A 25,052-nucleotide genomic window follows, 5' to 3' on the forward strand; every position below is an offset into this window, starting at 1 on the left:
ATGTAGACCCCTTTGAAGCTGCACTGAAACTGCCATTTGGACCTTCAACCCGTTGTACCCCAGTTAAGTCCACTACATGGAAAATATCCTAGAAGCTTTTCCTCAAAAACCTTAAAGGTACAATATGTAAAATTTTTGCAGTAAAATATCCAAAAACCACTAGGCTAGTGTTATATATTTTGTCCAGCTGATTACAAACAATATCTCTAATGTTTTCAACTACTTGTAAATCATGAGAAAATTCCCATTCTAAACAGTGACACAGTGCAGTCGCCTGTCAATGACGTCAGTTACCTTTGTTACCTCCTTTACTGACGTAGAAACCACATGACAACAGTGCCATGGACAAATGCGGAAGTAGTGTCTAGCGTCCAGCAAACCACTAGCTTGCTTCAAGGAGTTCCTTATTTACTTCTTGCAATTTTTATGGTGGATTGTGTTAATTATTTATGGAACATAATTACTGTTTACCATCTGCCGCTGGTTCTTTCGACAAGGACAGCTCCCGTAAACTCATGACCGGAAAAGCGGAAGCGGCGCCGGCGACTGTGTCATAATAAAAGTCCCGCTGCTCGTGAGGCGTGTGTTGATCAATCGCTCCAGCTCCTCGTTCAGCTCCCGCAACACTCGGTCCTGCTCTGCTTCATACTACAGTAACGTTAATAATCGCATCCATGAACATGAGTTCTTCCAGACTCCAATCCCTATTCTTTTGCACCGTCCATTGAGATGGAGGGCACATGTCCCAAGTTTCCGCTCTAAAACTTGGCATCAAACTACGCCTTTGTTTTGAATAGGCTTCTAGCGACCTCTAGTGGAAAAAAATACCACAAATTGTACCTTTAATTCCTTTTCGAATTAAGAAAGAAAGACATGAACATCTTGGATGACATGGGGGTGAGTAAATTAATCAGGAAATTTTCATTTGGAAGTGAATTAATCCTTTAAATGGTTATTCACCCAAAAAAAAAAAAGTCATAATTTACACAATCTCATGTTTCAAACCCCTAAGACTAATGTTCATCAAAAAAGATGATATTTTGAAGAATGTTGGTAACCAAACAAATTTGGTTACCATTGACTATCACTGTATAAAAGAAAAAAAAAAAACAGACATTTCTCTAAATATCTTTGTATGTACCACAGGAGTCATACAGGTTTAGAACAACATGAGGGTGAGAATATCACAATTTAAATTTTTAAGTGAACTATCCCTTTAAGCAAGACGATAGTTATATTTGCCTTACCAAACACATTTAAAGAGATTACGAAAGCAGAAATGCTGAAAACAGAACAAAGAAACCGTCTGAAATGGCACTAACATCTCATAAAAATGTACTATAAATCCAAAAGATCAGTTTTCTGTCTGTCTAAATCATGCTCTCAGGTTTCTCTTTCGAGAAAAATGAACATGTCAAAATATAAAAAAAATAAAATCCTTTTTTAAAAGCTCTCTGGTTCGTTGCATGCTGCCGAAGCACATATGAGATCTAAATACATCCGTAATCTTTATTGTTTTGTAATCATCTCTGATCTGATTAAAGCCATCTTTAAGCTGCCAGGATAGAAACACGCTGTGATCCGAATGCTCGCAGCAGCCCCGTATCCATAGATACAGACCCACAGCTCCGCATTCCAGCTCTGTTTACATGTGCATGACAAATTGTGACTCTGAAAGCCTCCTTTAAAAATAATCACAAACTTCATTAAAGATTTCAAACATATTGCTACATCTATCAAAAGTACAAGAACACAACAAAAATGTGCATGCAACTGTAGTGCGCTATTTAAAGTCCCCCCTAATAATCTATATATCTAATTTGCTAAAACAACACCGTAGCTCATTTTTTACCAACATGCTGAATCATCGTGTCTTATTACAGGAGGTCAGGGGTCAGGAAGAGAGTGGCTAATTGCAGCGAGATGTTCACACTCCAATTTTAACCGCTTTTAGTTGAACATACAGCTTTCTGATACACACACACTTAGCCTTGACAAAGCACCCATTACACGTCAACTCTCATTAACAACCTTAATGGGTGTGAATAAGACGACAAGAACATTTCTGAGCATTTGATAACTGCAAAAATGTGTGCACGCATATGCAGCCCCGCAAAATGATGCTTCTATATTAATTTGTTAACATCTAGCGAATCAAAAGTGAGCATTTGAGAATTGCATTGGATTGAGTGGACGCGCATGACATTAATAGATGAGGAAGAGAGATTCGGCGAGAGCGTGTGCTCATTATGGGAGAAGATCTATAGGGCTTTTGGCTGCAGTGCAGCACTGGTGTGTCAGAGCGAGTGGAGGGGAGGAGGGCTGGTGGGCTTCTGTCTCTCTAGCTCCCCCTGGTGTCCAGTAAAGACACTGCTCTGAGATCTGAGAGTGAAAGATGTATGAAGGGAGGAGATTGGCGCTTTTAAGAAATGGAGGAGAGAGCGAAAACCATCACATCAGCACTTTGCAAACAGTGCAACAGACAGCCGGCACCCTGTGGATTCAGTAATGGCCTTAGTGACAGGGATATCCAAGGACAGACATGCATTAACTCGTACCTCGCCTTCTAGCCTTGGGGGCCTGATACTGGACAGGTGGATGGTCTTATACTCCCCAGAGTTCAGTTTCACCACAATGGCATCTGCGTTCACGACTTGCATAACCTGTAGAGAAGAGGGTAAAAAGAAAATTAAATAATGCAGAGAAAGACAAAGGTCAAGTTAACAATGACAATTCTGGTATAATTTACTCGCCTCAAGTTTGAGGTTACGATATTTTCAAAAACCACTAAGGTTTGATACTATTGATGTTCAACCTCCACCATTAATCTTATATAAGAATATTTTGTAAAATATTTGATGTAGGGCTGCAACAACTAATCCATAAAATCAATAACAATCGATAATGAAAATCGTTGACGATGAATGTCATTATCGATTAGTCTAGTCTTCAGTCAGTCGATTTCCATTCGGACAAAATTAATCTAAAAAAATGGTGGAGGAAACAGAGTGAACTGCTTCGGGAAAGGCATGTGATTCCAAGCTGCCCAAAACACACAAATTCTTTCTTTTAAGCTTCAAGCTAATGCATTATGCTGCGTTCACACCAGACGCGACTTGTGCGAATAAATCGCGCTATTCGCGCGTAGTTGGCCGCTTGAACATTTTGAGTTTACTCGCTTCATTCGCGCGTGAAATCCCTTCGCAACAGACGCAAATTCGTGTCATGAGAGGGTCTCTCCCGCTCCTTTATGTGTCCCAGACTCTCCCACTGCTTTCTGCACACTTCCTCTGAATAAACAACTTGTCAGTGGGGAAATAATTGTAAATTACAGTGAATGAGCTCAATTGGGCGTCTTTAGTTGGCTTGTAGTCTCATTTTATATATATACCTATAGCTATATGTATATAGCTGTAACTGAGTAAAGACCGTTTTTTACAACTTATCAGATTGTCCCACCTCCTCACTCACTTTCTTTCAAACACAATCCTTTTTATTTCTGTTTCTATAAATGTATGAAGATGTACAGCGACGATGATTTTGTCCTCCATTGTTGTTTCGAAATTCTGCCTCAGCTCGCTACGTCACTACTACTACTGATTGGATACTACTGATTGGTGAATTTCCGCGCCGCGTTAACCAAAGTTCAGATTTGGTTAACTTGCGCAAATCGCATCATTCGCGGTGCTTCATACGCGCAAATCGCGCTGCAGGATGTCAATTCGCGTCTTTGCATTGACTTAACATGTAAATCACATGCGCTTACCGCTTCATTCGCGTCTGGTGTGAACGCACCATTAGTGTAATGTTTATCATGGCTTGCCCTGTCAGGCGCTATAATGCGTGATGTTTCCTCAGTGCAAAACTTTCATTTTACGGTTATATCCTCATCTGTAAGTGTTACAAATTCACGCGAGTAATTCCATACTGCATGAAGGCTCACCCTGACAGTCTGCGTTAAACTTCAAATAATTAATATTCAGCGCAAAATATTCATTTTGCTGAAATATTTGTTGTTGGACGTTACATTTAGGTTTAAAAGTTAACATTTAATTCAATTCAAGTATTTTATGAGACTGGTATCTGTAAAGGGATAACTGCGCGTAATAGAATATAAATAAGACGTTTATGTTTACAGGATAAAGAAATGACAGTAACAGGTTACGGTGTCCAGAGTGAACGTGTGAGTTCCTGCAGAACATTCCTCTTATCTGTTAACACAGTTTGTGTTTTACTTTATCTTTATTATCATCTTCATTTTTAATGTAAGGATTTTAACTTTCTTTTTGCTTTATAGCTCTTTTGCATATAGCTTAAGATATATTCACTATATGTTTTTTACCTATATCATTCAGTTTGCATGTTTGTTTGAAGGACAGCATTAGGCAGGATGTGGAATAGTGTGTAGTGTCAATAATATAAAAGAAAACTGATCTTTTATCAAATTAAATCGAATAATAAAAGAAATAAATCGGCCAACAAATTGTTAGTTGTAGCCCTAATTTGATGTTTTTGTCCATTTTGAAGCATGACAGACGTGGAGAACTGTTTTAGAGACAAAAAACTAATTCAGAACTGCGATTTTGGAACCACAAGATGACGAGTAAAGCTGTGGTCAAAAGCCTTTGAGCACACAAAGGCTGAATCCCAAATGGCACAATTCTATGCACATTCGGTCTTGTGGATTTGCAATGGCTGCCGTGTGCGCGTGTCCGTTAAGTCCACGAGACCATAGGGTGTCCCATTCATCATTTTAGGTTTCAGAAGAGTGCTCGCTATGCGCCCTTGATACGCACTTCAGCTGAGCCCGCAAGTCTTCGAACTACACTTTACCTGGCAGTCAAAGCGGCATTACGTCACGAAAGTGCAGACTCAGAGGAAGGTTTAGGGTGCCATTTGGGACCCGGCCAAAGTTTCTACAGACACTACAACAGTTGTAATATGACGTCACACTCTGTTCGCTAGAACATTTTCTCTCACCAGTGTGCTCTGCTGTCAATTCAACATGCTCAATCAGCCGAAAAGACACAGATGGGGGTCTGACTAAAGCCAACGTTTTAGAACACACTACAAAAACTGGGCCGAAAGAAAGACACTCAATGACAGCCTGACATTGGCTGACCACTCAAATTTTGCTTGAGATGTTAACACCTTAACAGCAACTGCCAGTCAAAACTGAAAAAACAGCAATTTAAGAACTGCATTTGTGATATTTACCACCTATTTTATACTCACAACTGCCTGCAGTGATCAATGTTCCCATTTTAATTCATTTTTGTAAAATGAGCCTGTTTATTTGTCAAAATGTTTGTCAGTCACCCTAATATTCAGAAGTGTTATCGAGAAGAGTGCGCGAGTAGGTGTAAAAAAGAACGAGAGGTGGCGGCCAAGCTCCGCTTGGAGGATGGGAGAGACTCACTTGTTGCCAGAGAAACGTTACTGTACCCCGCCACGAGCCTTCTGCGGTACAAAAGCAAACAGCTGCAAACAAAACACTTCTCCCACACTCTTTTCTGAAAAGAACAACCCTCCTCTCTCCGATTCTCTCATCCTACCACCATTACTTCACCATTTCACTCACATAAGACAATGAAAGCGAGCCGAAAGGGAACACAAAGGAGCTGAGAGAGAGGGGATGGGAATGGTCCATCATTTTGTTTAGAGTAAAAGGGACAGGAAGAGAATTAAATCGAACACTTAGAAGTGCGCTAGAGCATTTGTTTTGCAACAGATCTACTAAAAAAAAAACTATAAATAAAATAGCAAAACTAGACATTTCTCCTACAATAAGGAAAAAGAAATGTTTTGAAGAAAAGATGAGTGATGCTTGACCACACAGAAGTTGGCTTCGTGACACTAGAGTCCATTTTAAAGAAGGACGCCACGTTAAATCAAACTAATAATAATATATCCCCCCAATTTTTGTGATTTGAAGTGATGTGAAGAGACCCCTGAGGTTAAAATTGGCATGTGCCACCTTTGACATCCAGGTTTTGTGACAATCATGTTACATAACAGCTGAGAGGAATCATGTGTTACATGTGCAGGATGCATACGTTTGCGTACATGGATCATCCGCATAAGACGACAAATGTCACAGAAGCTCTGATGTTTAGAATCACGTCTGACTATATCATATCCCGTGTCATCTTATATGATCATCAACTGAAGTTATTTAATAGAGGAGTCAGTGATGTGGAAGATGACGGGGTAATGGATCATATATAATCAGACCTGAACAGGCAGAGGAATGCCTCAAAAACACATTATCTGTTCTGAGCAAATGAAGACAAAATTACAGTCTTCAAAGGGACATGAACAGCAAAGAAGAATGATTACTGCACAGACTGACAGATCATTCGGCTTTGAACTGAATCTTCAGTGTGGAAATTAAACAGATCACTTGCAAAAGCATTCGGCCCGGCAGTGATACGACAGAGAATGTCACAGTCTATGCATGTGTGTGCCGCTTACGTGTCCCTAAACACACTCAATGCCAAATCAACAAGGTCACCGGAGCAAATTTGTGGTTTTATTTTTCTGTGTAGTAGTTGAGCAGAATTGGGAACAGTAAGGAGAACATTTTGCTGTTTCATTAGCAGTCACACATGCAAGGCACTTCACCGCAAGCTGCCAACAGGGATCTACAGCCCAGATTCATGACTCACTCTGGTACTGCAGCCCACTGAACGCCACAGGGAGCCACTGCCACCTACAGATCATCACTAGAACAACTACATAAGGATACTAGTAAACATTTATATATTTGGTACAAATGTTTGTATGTTTTTTAAATGTATAACCTTGATATTGATTTCACAGTGCCTGTTTGTACTACATTATGCCTATACTGCTCATTTATTTAACATCTTCAACATCAAACCATCAAAAAAAAAATTATTTGATACATGATACATGAATAATGAATAATTATCATATTAAACTAGTGTTTAAAAGTTTGGAGACAGTAAGATTTCTATTTTAATAGAATTTTCTTATGTTGATCAAGGCAGTACAAATAACAACATTGTGAAATATTTCTATTTAAATACCTTTTTTTTTAAAAAATGTATTCCTGTGAAAAAGCTGAATTTATCATTACTCCAGCCTTCAGTGATAACATGACCCTTTAGAAATCATTTCAATATGATGATTTGCTGCTGAAAAAAAAAAATTATCAATGTCAAAAAACAGTTCTGCTGGTTAATGTATTTTGATGAATAAAAGTATTGCTTTCTTTAAAAAAAAAAATGTGTGTATGTGTATATATATATTTATTTATTTTACACACCATACTTTTACACTGGATTTCTAGGTAAGATTATCATGGTAATACTGTGGAACATTTTAAAAAATATTATTTGAAAATATATCACAGTAATAAATTCTAATTTTTATAAAAAGTACTTATGGTTCAAGTTGACAGTTTCCATTTTTATATATATATATATATAAAAAACTATTTTAAAGTTTAAAATCAATTTGAACAAGTTTTATGTCACACTCGCACAAAGCAGCCTTGGATAAAGTGTAACAATTCTTCTAAAAGCAAAATATAATTAAAATATTATTATTGTTTATTATTATTAGTTTTATTATACTCTTTCTAAAATCATCTGAAGTACAGGAAATTACAACAGCTAGTCCTGTATGCCAGGACACAAAAACAGCTTACAAATACTTGCCATTCTGCCTTTGTCAGTAGCTTTTTCTGTTGAGTCTCTCTCGCTCTCTCTCTCTCCCTCTCACACACACACACACACACACACACACACACACACACACACACACACACACACACAAACACAAACTCGCACACAATTTCAAAGTATATCTTCTTTCTCTCCCGGCTCAGAGAGATCTGAGGCAAGCTAAAGCTCATATAAATGTTTTATTCTTCACTTCTGGTATTTTCTGACTCAGGCAAAAACACACTTTTGTGTCTGCGGATTTTGAAACTAATTCTGTAAGCAGATTGCAGAGCAACACCTTTACATAACCAAAGGCCAAGCATGAATATTTTAAAGGTCTTGAAGTTCAGTGAAACAACCTTACTTTAAGGAGAATGAAGAAACTTTCTGCAAAAGCACAGTTGCTGACTTAGGAGAGAGCACACAGTGTCAACATATCAATTAAGTTTACACGGCAGCGGTTTAAACTAAGTTAACAAACCTGTGGTAATATCAGTTACTGCAAAAGGTAACCTTACACATTCTTCTTTGATGTAAAAGTCAGCATGAGACTGCATTCACAGCCCATTTTACCAGCATAATGTGATACATTTCCAAATTAAACAGAACATTCGAGGAAAAAAAAAAAAAAGAGGAAAGGGTATGATTTTATCCATTGGGAATTGATTAGATTATAAGATGTGAGCATATTTTCTTTAAAAATGTAGCCTAAAACGATACTATTTGGAATTTGCCACCTGCATGACAAAGCAAAGTCACTTCAGAATCAGAGTTAAAAAAAAAAATTAAAAAAAAAAAAAAAAATCTTACCGACCCTAATCTTTTGAACAGTAGTGTATTAAGAAAGAAAAGCATGTCAATTTCAATTTCATGTTCAATTTAGGGTCTCTTTCAAGCTCAAGGTTTTTTTTAACAGTCAAAACTTGAGAAAAGCAAATAACCCTTGAAGTTATCATTATGCCTTATTCTTTCCTTACGCATTCTATGCCAGGGACACGAAAGCAGATATTCAGCGGTAATTTAGCAGGGGAGCGCTGAAGACTGCAGCTGAACAGAACCGCTGAGACGGCCCAAGGCTGACTTTACAGAGTATGCAAAATGAAATGAAACACCTGAGACCTGAAAGGCCTGCCTCGCTGACAGACACAATAGAGAACAAGGCGTCAGGGAGACGAGTATGTCAACCGCGCTCAGCACTTTAAGAGACTGTGGTGCTCAAATATTCTTCAGAAGCCCCGTTATAAAGGAGTTTGAAAAACAGACGGAGTGCAGACGGTCATTTGTTATCATATTGGGACTCAGCTGGTGAAATGTCCAGCTTTGCTGGTGTGGAAGCGTCGACCTAAACTCTGCTGACTTCATGTTATTTTTAGATGTTCTAAGTGAAACAGTCTACGTCTAGAAATCAAGAGTTTGGCTGGACGGCCCGAGGGCTGATTTTAGATCAACAGGTTTCAGTGACCTTCAGCGAGAAACATCAAAAGCACTTTTGAAGAGTTCAGACCTACAACAGCATCTATACAAGAAATTAATGTAACGTTCAGATCAGATTTCACATTTGTTAAGATTTCTCACAGCTCGTTCTGTAGGTCAATGGCAAGAACAGGTAAAGAACAGATCAAGTGTAGGTTAAAACATATGCCAAGTTCTTAGAACTGTACTCTATGTATTAATGTTAGTTTCATAATGGTTTCAATTTCGTGACTCTAAAATGTCATGCGTAGCCATCAAGTGATAAGTAATATTATTTTATTCCTTTTCTAATAACCTGAATACATGTGAATGTACATGTTATTTTCAAAAAGATTTAAAATTTGAAAGTTAAAAAAGTTAAAAGTTTGAAAAATTATGAATTATTAATAAATAAACATCATGCACATCAAATTCAATTTTTTACAACTAGAACTAACCTTGCGTTGTCAAAAAAAACCTTCAAATAATCTGATATTTTAAGGACTTGTCGACCTTGACAGTCAGGAGGGTCTGCTGGGTTCCTTTTTATAATTTCTGTATGTTTTTTTTTTTTTCAATTTGTTTTTTCAATTATTTATAATATTTTAATGTTGCAGTGTAACAAAGTAGCAATGGATAACTTTGTCTTAAACTTGTGGCTTACATCCACGTGTAACTATTAAATGTGGACCAAAAAAAAAAAAAAAAAAGCATTGTGTCATTGGTCCTTGTATCATGATTCTATGGTTGAGGTTGCACAGATTGAAACCAAAATACTTTCAAACCAAGTGAGAACAAAAAAAAGTACCTTTGCTACAAACTGTCTGTCCTTCTGGTCCAGATTGGCTGTGGGAGCAACATAGTCCTTCCAGATTCTCACTTTACGCTCTTTCGCTGATCTGCAGGGTTTTAGAGAAAGAGAGAGAGAGATAAGGCAATTCACCAAAATCAAGCACGGCATAAAGGACATCCGTGTGCACAACTAATTGGAATTAAAGACACAACCTTGTGTGCTCCTATTATATTTCATTGTGATTGTGTCTAACACTTCAGTAAGCTAGCAGGTGGGCATCGGGGCAGGTGTTCTAGAACGGCTGTGTGATAAGTTGCCACATTTACTAAACAATTCTGCTGAAACATGAAGTAAAAGAAGCTTGAGACAGTCTGAAGCATTTAACAAGCTGCTCTGTCTGATCCAGCAGACGAAATGTCAGGGTTATTTGAAATATATAGCAAACTAGGGCAGACAACTGGCCGACTGAGAGGCACTGACCGTTCTGCTGCTCTGAGTTTCTCAGCACCCTGGGTGTACACAGCCATGGACCAGTCCACGCAACGTGCAAAGCCTTCTTTCAACAGCAACTCTGTGATGTTCCCATTCTGTAATGACCACACACAAACATTTCAAATTAGCAAAGAACCATCAGAAGTGTGTACTATTTCCTTATGTTATGAGTTTAATGTTAATCATACAGAACATCCTCACACATTGTGTGAAATATACCACAGATTGTCAAACACTAAGAAGAATGGACATGAAGATGCTTTATATCTAAAGGACCTGATGTGTTGCATTAAATTTATGAATAGTTCTTAGCACTGAAGGCCCTGTACAACAAATATGTGTATAATAGTCCTGTATGTATATTAAAGTCCCACGTTGATGCAACACATATTACTGATTGCGGCCTTTGTGTTCACTGTATTATTCACTCTAGGGATGCCAAAAGCACCGGTATTTCAGTTCATTTCTGAAAGTTTACTTGAATGCCTTATGTTGTTAGATATCTCATGCATACTTTTTTTGCATTTTTGATCTATTTTTATTTTGTTTTACTGCTTGTAATGTTTATGTTTTTAAAGTTCGAACTGACTTGTCTTGAATTATTGCTTAAAAACTTGAACCAACGTTTACTTAATTTAATTAGTATTACTTATGCTGTTGTATATAAAAATTGGTAGGCACAATATGTAAGATTTTTGGAATATATCTAAAAAAAAAAAAAAACACTGGAACAATTTTATATGTTTTCTTATATATTTAATTGAGTACTTACATTTTCCCCAAATGTTTCCAAGAAAAATTATAAATAAATAGACATCATGCACATCAAATTTAATCTTTTAAAACTAGAACTAACCTTGCTTTGTCAAAAAAAAAAAAAAAACCTTCAAGTTATCTGATATTTTAAGGACTTGTCGACCTCTAGACTTGTCAAAGCACTAGAACAATGTTTTGTTTTATTATACATTTACTTGTGTACTTACATTTTCCCTAAATGTTTCCAAGAATGTTTAAAAGTTTGAAATGTTTAAAAATTTGAAAAATTATTAATTATTAATAAACAAACATCATTAGTAATAGGCAATTTTAACCAAGACACTGACCGTGTCCATGCCTCACCTATCAATGGCATCATACCCGTGTTACAGTCGTTTTCCAGTTTAATTTTTTAGAAACCATGAAAACGGCAAAGACGCTTTAATTTATTATCTGTTTTATTAGACAGGTGAGCAACCGTTTGGATGGATAAATACATTGACAGAAAACTAATCATGTTATATAGCTCAGCACAGTTAGTCTTATTGTTTAAATCTCATTTTCTTGATTTACTTGAGTACCATGTTTTACCATGCTTAATATCGATCTAGCTTACTGCAGTGTGCAACAAGTGTCTCATAGTAGCTGCCAAACGAATGCTGAGTAGCACTATAACAACTTTCAAAACACAAATGTATCTAGTTTGATCTACAACATCATTGCTTTACCCCACATACGCTTGACCGGAAGAAGCGTAAGCACCGACTGTCGCATAATAAAAGTTCAGCTGCTCTCGAGACTTGTCGTGCTCATCTCTCATTTAGCACTTGCTCCAGCGGCCTCGTTTCTGCTTGCACAGCACTCGGTCCTGCTTTGCTTCATACAGTAACATTAATAATCTCATCCTGCCCGAGTCCTGTCCCGATTCTTTTCCACTGACTGTAGACGTAAAGACATCAACTCCCATGATTCCGCGAAATCAAGGCATCACCAAGCTACACCTTTGTTTTGAGTAAGTGACCTTTTGCGCTGAAAATTTACATATTGTGCCTTTAATTACTTAGTTTTGACAGTCACTGTCATTGAGGTTTGTGTGTGGAATGTTAAAAACCGTATGCTGGTTTATAACCTTAAAATATTGATTTTGATGATGCATTTATATCAGGTATTGTCCTAAAAGCAAAAAGCAACAGACAAACTGAAGGCTAAACTATTATGTACTCACAAAGCAAACCCCCTAAAGAAAAAGACAAAAAAAAAAATATAATAATAAAATAATAAAATAATAATAATAATAATAATAATAATAATAATAATAATAATAATAATAATAATAATAATAATAATAATATATATATATATATATATTTTTTTTTTTTTTTTTTTTTTTTTTTTCTGAAATCTGATCTGCACTAAGGTGCCCATGTCACACACTTTAAAATTTTGGAACTAGCTTAAATATGAACAGCCAAAAAGCTCAATGTGTCTATACTTGGGTGCAACCACAGTTATTATAGATTAATCAGAAAGCTGGTTTGGGATGACATGGCTTCATACCGGATGCAGGATGGTACCCAGAATGACCTGGTTGGGGCAAGACTCCAAAATGATCTGCACATCTCTCTGAAGAAGTCGTGACTCCGTGAAGAACTTTGCCTCTGCTGCGAAGGGCTCGGGGGTCTCGCTGCCATCTGCTTCCCTTTTAAACGTAGGGCACTGGAGACACAGATTTTTCATATGCATTACAGAAAAGATACATTGTCTGAAATCTACTGGAAAATCTAAAAAAAAAAAAAAAAAAAAAAAAAAAAAGGAAAACAATGTACAATCATACTTTACAAAGAAGGCAAACCCTTTCTTGAAAAGCCACCGAGTGGAAACTCTCATTCTACCACTAACACACTTAATTTAGCACAGCTATGGAGTCCATTTCTTCATGATTACTGAAATTAAGCAGAAAGATGGTCTACTGAATTCATGGAACAGGTCTGGTCAAAGAAAACCTAGAGGGAATCTCTTAGGGCTATGGCTACCCATCAAGAGATACATAGAGAAGAACTAATGAGAAAATGAGAGAGCCTGAGAAATATTGGCCTCAGGGGTTCTGCCTAAAGAAATTGGTTCTCTCTTATTCATAGCATTACATAAAGAAGGATTGAAGCTCACCTTGACTCCAGACAGCATGACTGTCACCAAATAGTAATCGGGCAGAAGTAGTGCTCGAACCATGCAGCCATCACGCACATGTTCAATAATGGCTAATGAGAAAAACGTAGAAAAAGAGTTAATGAAGGACAAAACTTTAAATGTCCATTGTAATCTAGTTCCTGCTGCTATTTTACACAAAATGAAAACTACAGTACAGTTCCTAAGGGGTCAGTAAGAGTCTCTTATGCTCACCAAGGCTGCATTTATTTGACCAGAAATGCCGTAAAAACGGGGATATATTACTTTTTAATTTAAAATAATTTCTCAAATAATATGCATGACATGATTTTCACAATAACTGTCACATGTCCCTCCAGAAACATTCTAATATTGAAAATATTTGACACTGAAAACAATATTTTACATTTTTTTGCAGACACTGAGGTACACTTATTCAGGATTTTTTTAGTTCAACTTTTTCTGTAACATTTGTAATATTTTAAAATGTCTTTAAAGGTGCTAAAGAGGATGTTTTGTTTTATACATTTTTGCAATATTACTTTAAACTGTCTTTACTAACTGATAAAAGATATTTATTAGGTGCACTGAAAGGAATAATATTTCATAAAATTTAATATATCTGTGCACGAGGTAGGGCCTTAAAAACATCAGCCAATCGTTTACGCGATCGTCGCGTAAACGATTGGCCCTCTGGCTTGTCAATCACTACCATTACGCTCCTTGTGAAAGACGTGTGCGGATTGGCCCTCTGGCTTGTCAATCACTGCCATGACGTTCCTTGTGCGAGACGAGCGTGGCTGCGCGCTCCAGTAACTTTCCACACTCTATAGGTGCCGCATGCAATGTTTTTGTCAGGAGACAGGAGTAACAACTGCTGATTATGAGTTACCTGCAGTGAGTCCGACATAATGAATCCACTAACACGATAAAGCGAATGCCAGCGGTAAACACTCGTGTTCCAATACTCGTGCACGAGTTTTGGGAGGCGTTTCCTTGAAATGAGCTGTGAAGGAGCTTACGCATGCGCTCATTTCAAAAACTCACTAACAGTCTTTGGTTTCTCAGTCAACGAAAAGATCCTCTTTAGCACCTTTAATGTCTCTTTTGATCAATTTAATGCATCCTTGCTGAATAAAAGTAGGCTATACATTTGAAGAAGATTAAAGAAAAATTACAAACTATTCTAATTTCTAATAGTTAGAGCAAAGACATTTCAGCATGTTAATGATTTGATTGTTGATGCTAACTTCGTTTTTCCATTATAAATTGTCAGCCCACTTCATAGAAAGTTCATGTGGTGTCACGGCATGTGGGAAGCTGACAGTATGTAAACAGGCCTCTCTAGATTTGCATGGTCTCTAGAAGAGAACAACAAATTGGCATGTTTAAAACTCACTTGGCATTACTGCACAGCGAGGGCCATGAAATAATTCACTAAGAAGGTGGATCACAGCCATGCTGGAACGGGTCATGCGGCCAAGTGTGTTTAAATTCAATATTACGAACAATGTCGCAACTTTGACTTCTGATTAGCATCTAATAAGCTTGTTAACGGCGAGGGGAAATGGTGAACATTTCTATAGCATTTAATGACTCAGTTGTTCAATTGCAATGAGATGGCTAGCCCTCTAATGGAGGTTAACTCTCAGTGTTAGTATTCAGTTTAAATAGGAGAAATGAGCTGTGTGCTGAGCAATGCAGAGAAAAAAAAAGGGCATCTGGCAGAAGAGTGTGACACTCCAGAAAGCATTGTTAGAGTGTTTAATCTTAGCTTTTGTCTGAAAATGATAAACTGTATGACAATTCTCCCCATGTCTTTAGGATGCGTGTTGGTAAGGTTACTTTTTAAAGTTAAGCATTACAAAATTGTTACACTCCTTAAAAAAAATTAACTAATTGCGTTAGCTACTTTTAATTAAAAGTATACTTTTGAGTTACTTTTTCCTCACCTGAGCTGGGCTTGCTTGTTTGTTTTATAACAACAACAAAAAAAGTTTTATTTTCGGCCCTTTCACACCAAAAGTGAAATAAGCCTCAGGCTAAAGAAAATTGCAAATTCACCCCTGTACAGTAGAGGGCGCAGCTCAAACAATCCTTTCAGCTGTGCTGTAATTCTGGATTGCAGAAGAATTAGATGCAGAAGAGTTCAACACTTACTTCAATAAAAACTAAAAAATTAAGCACAAACATAATGTTCATCCAAAGTCATTTTTGCCTACACGGTAAAAAATTACCGTGATTTTAACAGTAAAAGACTGTAAAAATGCTGCGGTGAAAAACTGTTAATTGGTTTACAGAAAGTTTCCGTACTATATACGGTGAATAACTGTAATAGATCTAACAGTACATTTAATGTAATTTTACGGTAAAATACCGTTAAATTCACAGTTTTTTGAAGTGAAAAACAACAATTCATTGTAAAATTTACAGTGAAAAACCGTAAATTGACATTCCCACAATTCCCTGCGTGACACTTCACATTCAATATATTTTTGTTGAAATAACTCTGTTTCTTCTTAGTTTTTCTAATTTTTTTCTAATCAGTTATGTACATTAGGTTTTTATGTTACATCTAATGTTGTTAAATTAATGTTTATTGCATTTTTTAAATTTCATGCATGTTACCATGATGGTGTTTAGTGGTTGTGTGAATGACACTGTGTGCTCCTATATATTAGTATTGTCCTCCTCAGCTTGTGGAAAAGCTGCTTGTGATGAACTTTGATTCATCATGTGACTCTTATCACCACTGTGTTTGGTGACTGTCAGTGTATTATAAAGGTACAAAACAGATATTAGCACTTCATTTGGTTGGTAAATTAACCATATATCAGTTAATGAAATATGTTATTTTACCGTAAATTTTACTGGGATTTTTTTTACAGTGTACTGAAATCCAATGTTAAATATACATATTTAAAATTTAAAATTCACATGTAACTCCGTAAGTATGTTTACGGTTTGATGTCATTTTTACAGTATTGTTCTGGTAACCACAGCTGCCGGTATTTTTTCGTAGAAACAACAGGATTTTTTTTACAGTGTATTCATATGGTCGAACTGGATGAATTGAAAACAATAGTTACTTATTTTAAAATATTTTTTTCTGATATTTGATTGTAAATTTAAAAGTAAAGCGTTACTTTACTTGTTACTTGAAAAAAGTAATCTTATTACGAACACTGTAAAAAAATATGATATTAATGGTAAAAGACTATAAAAATGCTACTGTGAAAAACTTAAATGGTTAACAGAAAGTTTCCATACTATAAACGGTGAATAATAGATCTAACGGTACATTTAATGTAATTTTACAGTAAAATACCATTAAATTTACTGTTTTTGGAAGTGAAAAAAAAACAAGTCATTGAATAATTTACAGTAAAAAAAAAAAAAAAAGTAAATGGACTTTTCCAGAATTCCTTGTGTGACATTTCACATTTGATGTATTTTTGTTGAAATAACCGTTTTAGTTTTTTTCTAATCAGTTATGTACATTAAGATTTTATGTTACATCTAATGTTGTTAAATTAATGTTTATTGCATTTATTAAATGTCATGTGTGTTAGCATGATGGGGTTTAGTGGTTGTGTGAATGACACTGTGCACCTTCTATATATTAGTATTGTCTTTCTCGGCTGATGGAAAAGGTGCTTGTGTTGAACTTTGATTCATCTTGTGACTCATCACCATTGTGTTTGGTAGTTGTCAGTTTATTATAAAAAGGTACAAAACTGAAATTAGTTCTTCAATATGTTGGTAAATTAATATTATATTCGTTAATGAAATACGGTATTTTGCTGTAAATTTAAGTTAAATCTTGTCTGGCTATCACCAGACCAAGCTCAATTTAAAATTGAACATTGGTCTGGGGAGTCTGCTATGCATTTTCTACTGCACAAGAGGCGTGATCAACGAGCATTATTCACGCAATTGGATAGTCCTTCAACCAATCAGGGGCCGTATTCACAAAACATCTTAAGGCTAAATGTAGCTCCAAACTTGCCGATTTAGGAGAAACTTTTAAAAATAAAGGGCGTGTCAGTCCTAATTTTAGGAGTCCTACATTTTTGCTCTAAGAGTATTTCACAATGCAGTTTAGTGCTAAAACGAGCTCCTAAGCCTGTAAAACGTTAGGAGTAGTCAAGAGGACCCCTAAGTCACTAAGACCAAATCACAAACAGTCCTAATCTACCCAAAGACACTGAACACCATTGAGGCAATAGCGATAGAGCCTTGGGTGCTGAACCTTTTCTTCATAAATGCAATACATTTTGATTTACAGATTTGAATCTATGATGAGACGCCAAAAAAAAAATCTTTAACAAATAAATAAAGTGTCTGATTACCTGTGGCAAAGGTTTCACACTTAAAAATGATTGAACAGATAATTATATTATATTATATTATATTATATTATATTATATTATATTATATTATATTATATTATATTATATTATATTATATTATATTATATTATATTATATCATATTATATTATATAAAATAAGTGTATTTGGTGTGCTGTCCAAGGGGATGGAGGGCTCTGAGTTTGGAATTTAGCCCAAACCCAAAGTTCTCCCCATATCCTCAGCCGAGAGTGAGGGACAGGGTGGCGGAGGGATGCAAAGTAACTATAGGCAAGTCGGCTCTCGTCTGTGTATATATTCGCTCACAGATATGCATTTTAAGCAGAACGCCTAGCGTTTTCAACTGTCGTTTACTTTTTTTTCTCTTTTTTTACAGTGTAACTCACGTTAATTGTAATGCTTGTAATTAGTTGTAATACATAATTTTATAATTATGTCAATGTACAGCCTTGCTTCACTCATTTAAATCAGTTGGGGGTTTTATTAGTAAACCTGCATTTATGAATATGAAATTAGAACTTGATCTTGAACACTAGTGATGTTTGCCCCAGAATTTATGTGCACTGGCTGGCCTTCAAAAGCACAATATGTGATCTACAAACAAAGCTTACCATTGACTGGTTTTTGGTGAAGGGAGTCCACAAAGTTGCGAGGGTTTTCGATGGTATACTTCAAATCTCGAATGGTGTGCGAGCCTCCACCCTCAGACCACAAACCCTTTTTAGAAGATTTGGCTTGGTCCTCCAAATCACACAGTCTTGCCTGATCAGGACTGAAACACACAGAAGCCACACAGAAGCCACACAAAGTCCAGTAAATATCAAATTACAGACCACAGAGTTTGCCACAAGAGTTGAGAACTAAAACTATGACAAGATCATTTTAGTCTGCCTTTCTTTCCGCTCCGACTTCAATGCTCGGAGCAACAGATGTAGAGGTCTTTCACAGAGAGCAGCCCCTTTCTGAGGCCTTGATAAGCTCTTCAAATGAGTTTGTTCATTATCAAAAGCCAGCACATGTTTCAATTAATTCCTCTGTTGTTCTAAAAGCCATCATTATCTTTAAGGGGAATTAAACAGTCTGACCATGGCCGTTTTTTAATAAGGCTCTATCAGTTTAAGTAGTTCTGGCTTTAATAATGAACAGACTTAAAGAAGTGAGACATACAGACAGACAGAACGAGAGATGGATGAATCAGAAACTATGATGAAAACTGGGGGTTTTTTTTAAAAAGGGGAAAAATGTGGGTGGTCAAAGTCAATTAATTAAGACTGTCAATGATGTATCAGCTCCTGCTTTAATGTCTTGGCTCGGACAACAAAAATTATGAAATTAAATGATGAATTACGGGGGTTTTGATGGCAAGATGACAGAGATTGAATTTTATAACATTACAATGGCAATTTAATTTTCAATGCATTCATGTCTTACTGAAACTAGATGAAAAGACAAGATTCAAAGTGCCTTTTATATATATCAGATCTACTGAAGAACATGCTTGCTGAATTTTTAATAGGCGTTTCTTTGTGGTTAGATTATTTTAATGCATGTGAACTTTGAATTTAGTCCGTGTGTCATAACATCCAGCTCCGATTAGTAGCGTAATCTTATTTGCGGCTGCATTGTCAATGGATGTTCGCCAAATTTGACAAGAAAATTAAAACTAACTTAGCTGAACTTGATAAAAATCATCCATATTACAAATGGTTTATTTAGCCTTACACAAAACCCTACCATGTGTAATTTTCCTTTTTAATGTGCAACATTATGTAAGCAAGGCGATTGTCAGCATTGCCGGTGTCATCACTGTGCAGATAAATATAGATATGCATGCTGCTCAAGTTATTGACTGAGGAATAATAGTAATAAAATTGGAAGTTTATTTTTAATGGTATTATTGTGGCATATCTATTATGATTAATCTCCAATCTTGTCTACAATACAATGCTATCCAATGAGTACACTCAAACCCAAAGGATATGACATGTTTAAGATGATCAAAAAAAATGTGGGATGGAAATTTTTTTTTAACAACTACAATTTGTTCTAATGCTTAATGATTGTATCAGAAACTAAAGAGTATGAAAGCAATGTGAACATTAGTTTTTGATTCTCCTTCACTTGCAATTAGTATTTTATGGGACTCAAATATGGTAACACCTTAGCATGGGAAACAAATCTTACTTTTAACTAGTTGGTTATTAGCTATTGGCTGCTTATTAGTACTTATAAAGCACATATTAATGTGTTATTCTGCATATCCCTTAATCCTACCCCATTCCTAAACTTAAAAGCTACAACTACCTTACTAACTCTTAATAAGCAGTAAATTAAGAGTTTATTGTCTAAAAGTCGTAGTTAATAGTGAATGTGTTTTCCCATACCAAAATGTTACCGGATGTATAAACCGTTCTAAATCGAATGCTCTTTACTTTGATATGTTTTGTATTCTATTCTTGCATTTCTTTAATAAAAAAAAGGGTGGTCAGACTCTGAAGTATTGCGCATAAACATATTAGGCTTTGACGCTCCCGTTTAAATCATGAGATATGCGCCAGAATATCAACACTGTTTTTCTATGTTTCATCATATAAACAGTGCTTGAAAACAAAATTCTGAATGTCTTTTAAATACCTAAAGCCACAAACCTGGCAAATTTTGCAAATAACTGATTTGTTCTTCATCTAATAAGTCAACCCAGTTCCTTTCAAACTCTATTTAGTTTCCAGGCAGACTAATAAAAACCTGTACACACCAACTCTGTGTCGGACAATTTCATTGGACCTTATGGAAACATTTCAATTTTTATGTGCAATATGCATCAAATGTAGTTACTACTCAAGACTGTTGGTAGCCCATGGGAGACTAGGATACTGCAACCACGACTAATGGGCACAAACACAAAGCTCACAAGTTTCAAACCAGACATCTGTGTCCGTCGCCCTGCTTTATGCAAAAAGACGATCCACAGGACAGATGTTAATACCCGACTCTTATTTAAAAACTCACTCATGTAGTAACAGGCAAGGCTGGCAGATCAAATGTCAAAGAAAAGTCGCCTTCTGCCTACTAAATGACAAGCCCAAAGCTCCAATTATCTAAGCCTTCATAAATTTTAACTATGAGAAATAAGATGCTGCCAAATCTCAGCAGCCATCTTGAGCCGTCTTTGTCTTGTAAAGTTTTATTTTCTTTCATCTTTTCAAAAGAGAAAGTAAAAGCATGTCAGAGGGAGAGGAGTGGGCATCCTTCCCAGCTCAGCTGTGCCTAATTGAGAGCTGGTGGGCAGAGCGCGGCCCAGGTTTAAACACGACTCCTTTGGAGATTATGATAGCCGATCCACTGGGCTGTGATGGGCCACAGCAGGCCTGGCTAATGAGAAGGCTGTTCAGGGGCTGTGGAGAGACCAGCGGGGCTAACACCACAGTCTCCTGCGGGGAAAATGAGGCTAAAGCAAACCGATTCCACTGGCAATTGTTCAGGGCCATTTCACAGAGTGGCCCGCATACGCATCATTAAGTCCCAAAAGCTTAGGACAATATTACATCGCTGCTAGCCAGAGGGAAAAGGGCAGAAAGACGAGACGTGTAAAGAGCAGATGTGACCAGAAGAGGGAGTGAGAGCTCAAATGGAGAAATATCAAAAGCAATAACATTTGATAAATCCAGACAGTGTCTAATGTAACTTTATTAAAGGCAAACACTGCCCCCTGCAGGACAAATGAAGTGTTTTTACAATAAAACCACTGTGACAACACAAATGATCTCAGCCAAAGGGGAAAACATAACCAGCATTGTGAATGCTTTGACAATAGGTGCAAGAGACGCACTGACACCAGTTGGAAATGAAAGTACGCAGGTTTCTTACTTGTTTCCTCTGATGCCTTCTCTGCGAACTGTGGCAAGACCCTCAGCCACCAGAGACTCTGCGATATTTTCTCCTGATGTGTCTTTGGAGAGATCAGACCCAGAATAGACATGTTACTATAACAACACTACAGTCAACACATCAGGGCAATTCAAGTATACCAAAACGCTATCGTAATTTGGTAAACCATGACCCGGAATGCATTTCAGATCAGCACTGTTGCAGTGAGATTCTCTTTATTGTGAACAAGCACATCACTCACCTTTTCCCAAGTACACCATGCCATATTCTCTGCCTTGAGGGGTTTTATTTTCCACGGTGAAGCAGACTTCTTTGCCGATTACTTTTTTGCGCATAAACTCTCGTGCCTGGAAAGCCCATGGCTGCAAAAAACACACACATACAAAGCCATTTACAGCCATTCAGCACTGGAGGATGTGCATTAGGAACTGAAGAGATGCTATTCACTCTAGCGGAAATTAAAATGTTTTAGCAAAAATGTATAAAACACCTGAGGTAAAAAATGTGTTATAATGAGGAGTAGAATTAAAGGATTAGAAATATAATGGACTTGTTACAATGTGTCATGCACCACAGTGATTTCATGCATGGCGTGAAGAGAAACGTACAGACTTAATTGGCTTATAAATGCATTCAAATACATTGGATGGAAATACCAAGTCACAAACACAAATGTTTTTTTAAAAAGGGCTGCTGTCTAACTTTTTTGTGTTCAAAATTTACAAAAATTATACAATGAGAACGTACAACATGAATCCATTTTCCAAACCGTGATTTTGTCTTACCCTCAATCATTGTGGTACAGTTATAATAAGTGTTTATATTCTGACTATTTCAGACCGGACTGTTAGGACCCGCCGCAGAGTATCACAGTAACTGCGTGACTTGCCATAGACATACATGGAGAAAAGTAGCTCCGGCTACTAGTGTTGTCAAAAGTACCGACTTTGGTACCTAGTCGGCACTGAAATTTTAAAAACGTGACGCTTTGAGCGCTGTTGAGTGGATTCGTAAACATCTCTGATTGGCCGTTGTTTTCACGGCTCATCGGATATGTCTGTGATAGGCTTCAATGATCAACGCTGTGAAAACGTTGTAAATAGTCATCAATTAATCTCTTCACTAAGCGCTTACACAGATACACACGGGAGCATTTGAAAGCAGGCGTCTATCGCGGATTGGTCCACTGTTAGACGCCTGCTTTCAATCGCTCGCGTTCCCACTTTCAAAACGCTTTCAAATTCAAACACTTCCGTGTGCTTTCAAATGCTCCTACGCGTTGGGTACCGAAGTCGGTACTTTTGACAACACTACCGGCTACAAATATCTTCCGCAAGACGCGTACAGTTCTGTTTATTAACCACTAGAGGGCCAAAATCGCTGACTGCAGCTTTAAAAGTCTGGAGTTGGCATTCATTTGCTCAAAATACAGTAAAAACAGTAATATTGTGAAATATTATTACATTTTAATATAACTTTTCTATTTGAATGCATGTTAAAATGTAATTTATTCTTGTGATTGCAAAGCTGAATTTTCAGCATCATTACTCCAGTCTTCAGTGTCACATGATCCTTCAGAAATCATTCTAATATGCTGATTTGGAGCTCAAGAAACATTATCATCAATTTTGAAAACAGTTTTTTCTTCTTTTTTTTTCAGCATTCTTTGATCAGGGTTCAAAAATTCAAAATTCAAAATTCCCTACTTTTCCAGACTTAAATTTCCAAAACCCAAACCTGTCTGTAGATTTTCAGACCATATTTAACATAAATGATTCATACAGCATTATTTTCAGCTTTATATTTTTGGTTTATAATAGATATGTGTAAATATTTTTATTTTCTATGGGGTTTTTTTTTCAGTGATTTTCTCAAAGTGACAACATACAGAGCCCCTAAAATTGCACTTTTGCATGCACATGAGAAACTTTGTCCCCTCGAGAAACTATTCACATTTTTTTTGTGCGTCACTGCCATCTTACTATGAAGAGACAAGAGCATTAATGCACATTAATTGATAGAGTTCTATTTACCCCAAATTTAGCTTTCCTTAGGGTAGCACCTTTAATATGAAGGCCTAATGTCCAATTTAATGCATCCTTTGTGGTGGCAGAGAAACAATGACACGAAAATGTGCTGATACAACAATACAGCTGTGTGGATTGTCCTCAAAATTTGCTCAAAATGCTCAAAATTTGGCTTTCGTTAGGGCGGTATGTCATATTTCAAGGTCTGCTTTAACATCCTCTGTGGCGGCCAAGAAACCACACAACAAAATGGGCTGATGGCGCAATAGGTGGCTCAGGGTGCATTGTCCTATAAAAAGTGCATCTTGAATTAATTCAATCATGTTTGACAATCACTAATCAGCTGCCAACAAAACAATTTATTTTCATTAAATTCTTAATGTTCTATTATAGAAAACTAAATAAGGCCAATAGTCTGGAAATGCAAATATTTTTCCATGCTCTGCTGTCTTTTTTCCATACTTTTCCAGACCTAGAAATTATTTAAATCAAATTCCAAACTACGTAGGAACCCTGTTTGATGAATAAAAGAACAGCCTTTCTTTTAAATAGAAATCATTTGTAACATCAATGTCTTTAGTGTCACCTTTGGTCAATATCATGCATCCACGCTGAAAAAAATATATAAATTATTATTATTTTTGTATTTTTATTATTGTCCCCAAACTTTTGAACGATAGTGAAACATTTACTAAATCAAGGGTCTTCAACTGGGGGTCTGCATTACAATCAAATCAGAGGTGTTTGATGATTTAGTCAGAATCCACACACCGCTCAAGACACCAGACTTTTGTTCAGTGCTGAGTTCTGCATGTTAGTGAATCCTCTCATTATAACAAAGTGTACATATGGTGTAAGATTCATTGTGCAGCACAGTCAGCTTCATTGATTATAATGGAACTTTGTGAGATTGCATTGAACTGAGATGAGTGACAGCTTTTTAGAGACTATAAAGGGAGCGGCTGTTGCATGCTTCCGAGTCTATATATAATCCATTGAGTAAAAGTTTGGCTTTCCATGCTGCTAAGAGGAACAATTGCCAATTAACATGCTGCAAAATTTCAGAAGTGACATCTACATATAAATGCGGGATTGACAGTGATAACCAAAGCACGGGACAAAAATATGGCATGTCAAAATAGATAACAGCGGAACCAACAATACTGCACTGAACTGATCTGGTCGTACTGAAATGGCAAACCTTGTCATTAAAATAAAGGAGCCACAGTGGCTTTAACTTTTTTATTATATTTTGTGTGTGTGTGCTCGAAGGAAATGCTGTTTCATTTGCAAATATAAAAGTTTTTTGCAATATTCAGATTTTTTCACATAGCTAACATAGCTAATAAAGTAGCATACTGGAAAAAAATTTTATTTGGTTCACTGCATATCAAAAAAAAAAAAAAAAACACTTC

At 36.5% G+C, this 25,052-nt stretch overlaps 1 protein-coding gene across 1 annotated transcript in view; it reads right to left on the reverse strand.

Annotated features, from left to right (window-relative positions):
• Window positions 1-25,052, reverse strand: part of snd1 (staphylococcal nuclease and tudor domain containing 1) — a 185,511-nt gene that overhangs the window by 157,274 nt on the left and 3,185 nt on the right. The window contains exons 3-10 of the mRNA XM_067392060.1: window positions 21,852-21,972; window positions 21,590-21,671; window positions 18,334-18,494; window positions 13,351-13,442; window positions 12,742-12,900; window positions 10,417-10,523; window positions 9,952-10,042; window positions 2,559-2,663 (exon numbers count right to left, since the gene is read on the reverse strand). Of these exons, the coding sequence (XP_067248161.1) occupies window positions 2,559-2,663; window positions 9,952-10,042; window positions 10,417-10,523; window positions 12,742-12,900; window positions 13,351-13,442; window positions 18,334-18,494; window positions 21,590-21,671; window positions 21,852-21,972 (918 nt within the window). The remainder of the gene's footprint in view (window positions 1-2,558; window positions 2,664-9,951; window positions 10,043-10,416; window positions 10,524-12,741; window positions 12,901-13,350; window positions 13,443-18,333; window positions 18,495-21,589; window positions 21,672-21,851; window positions 21,973-25,052) is intronic.

The sequence above is a fragment of the Chanodichthys erythropterus genome, chromosome 8, assembly GCF_024489055.1.
Source record: "Chanodichthys erythropterus isolate Z2021 chromosome 8, ASM2448905v1, whole genome shotgun sequence".
In the NCBI taxonomy this organism is placed as follows: Eukaryota; Metazoa; Chordata; class Actinopteri; order Cypriniformes; family Xenocyprididae; genus Chanodichthys; species Chanodichthys erythropterus.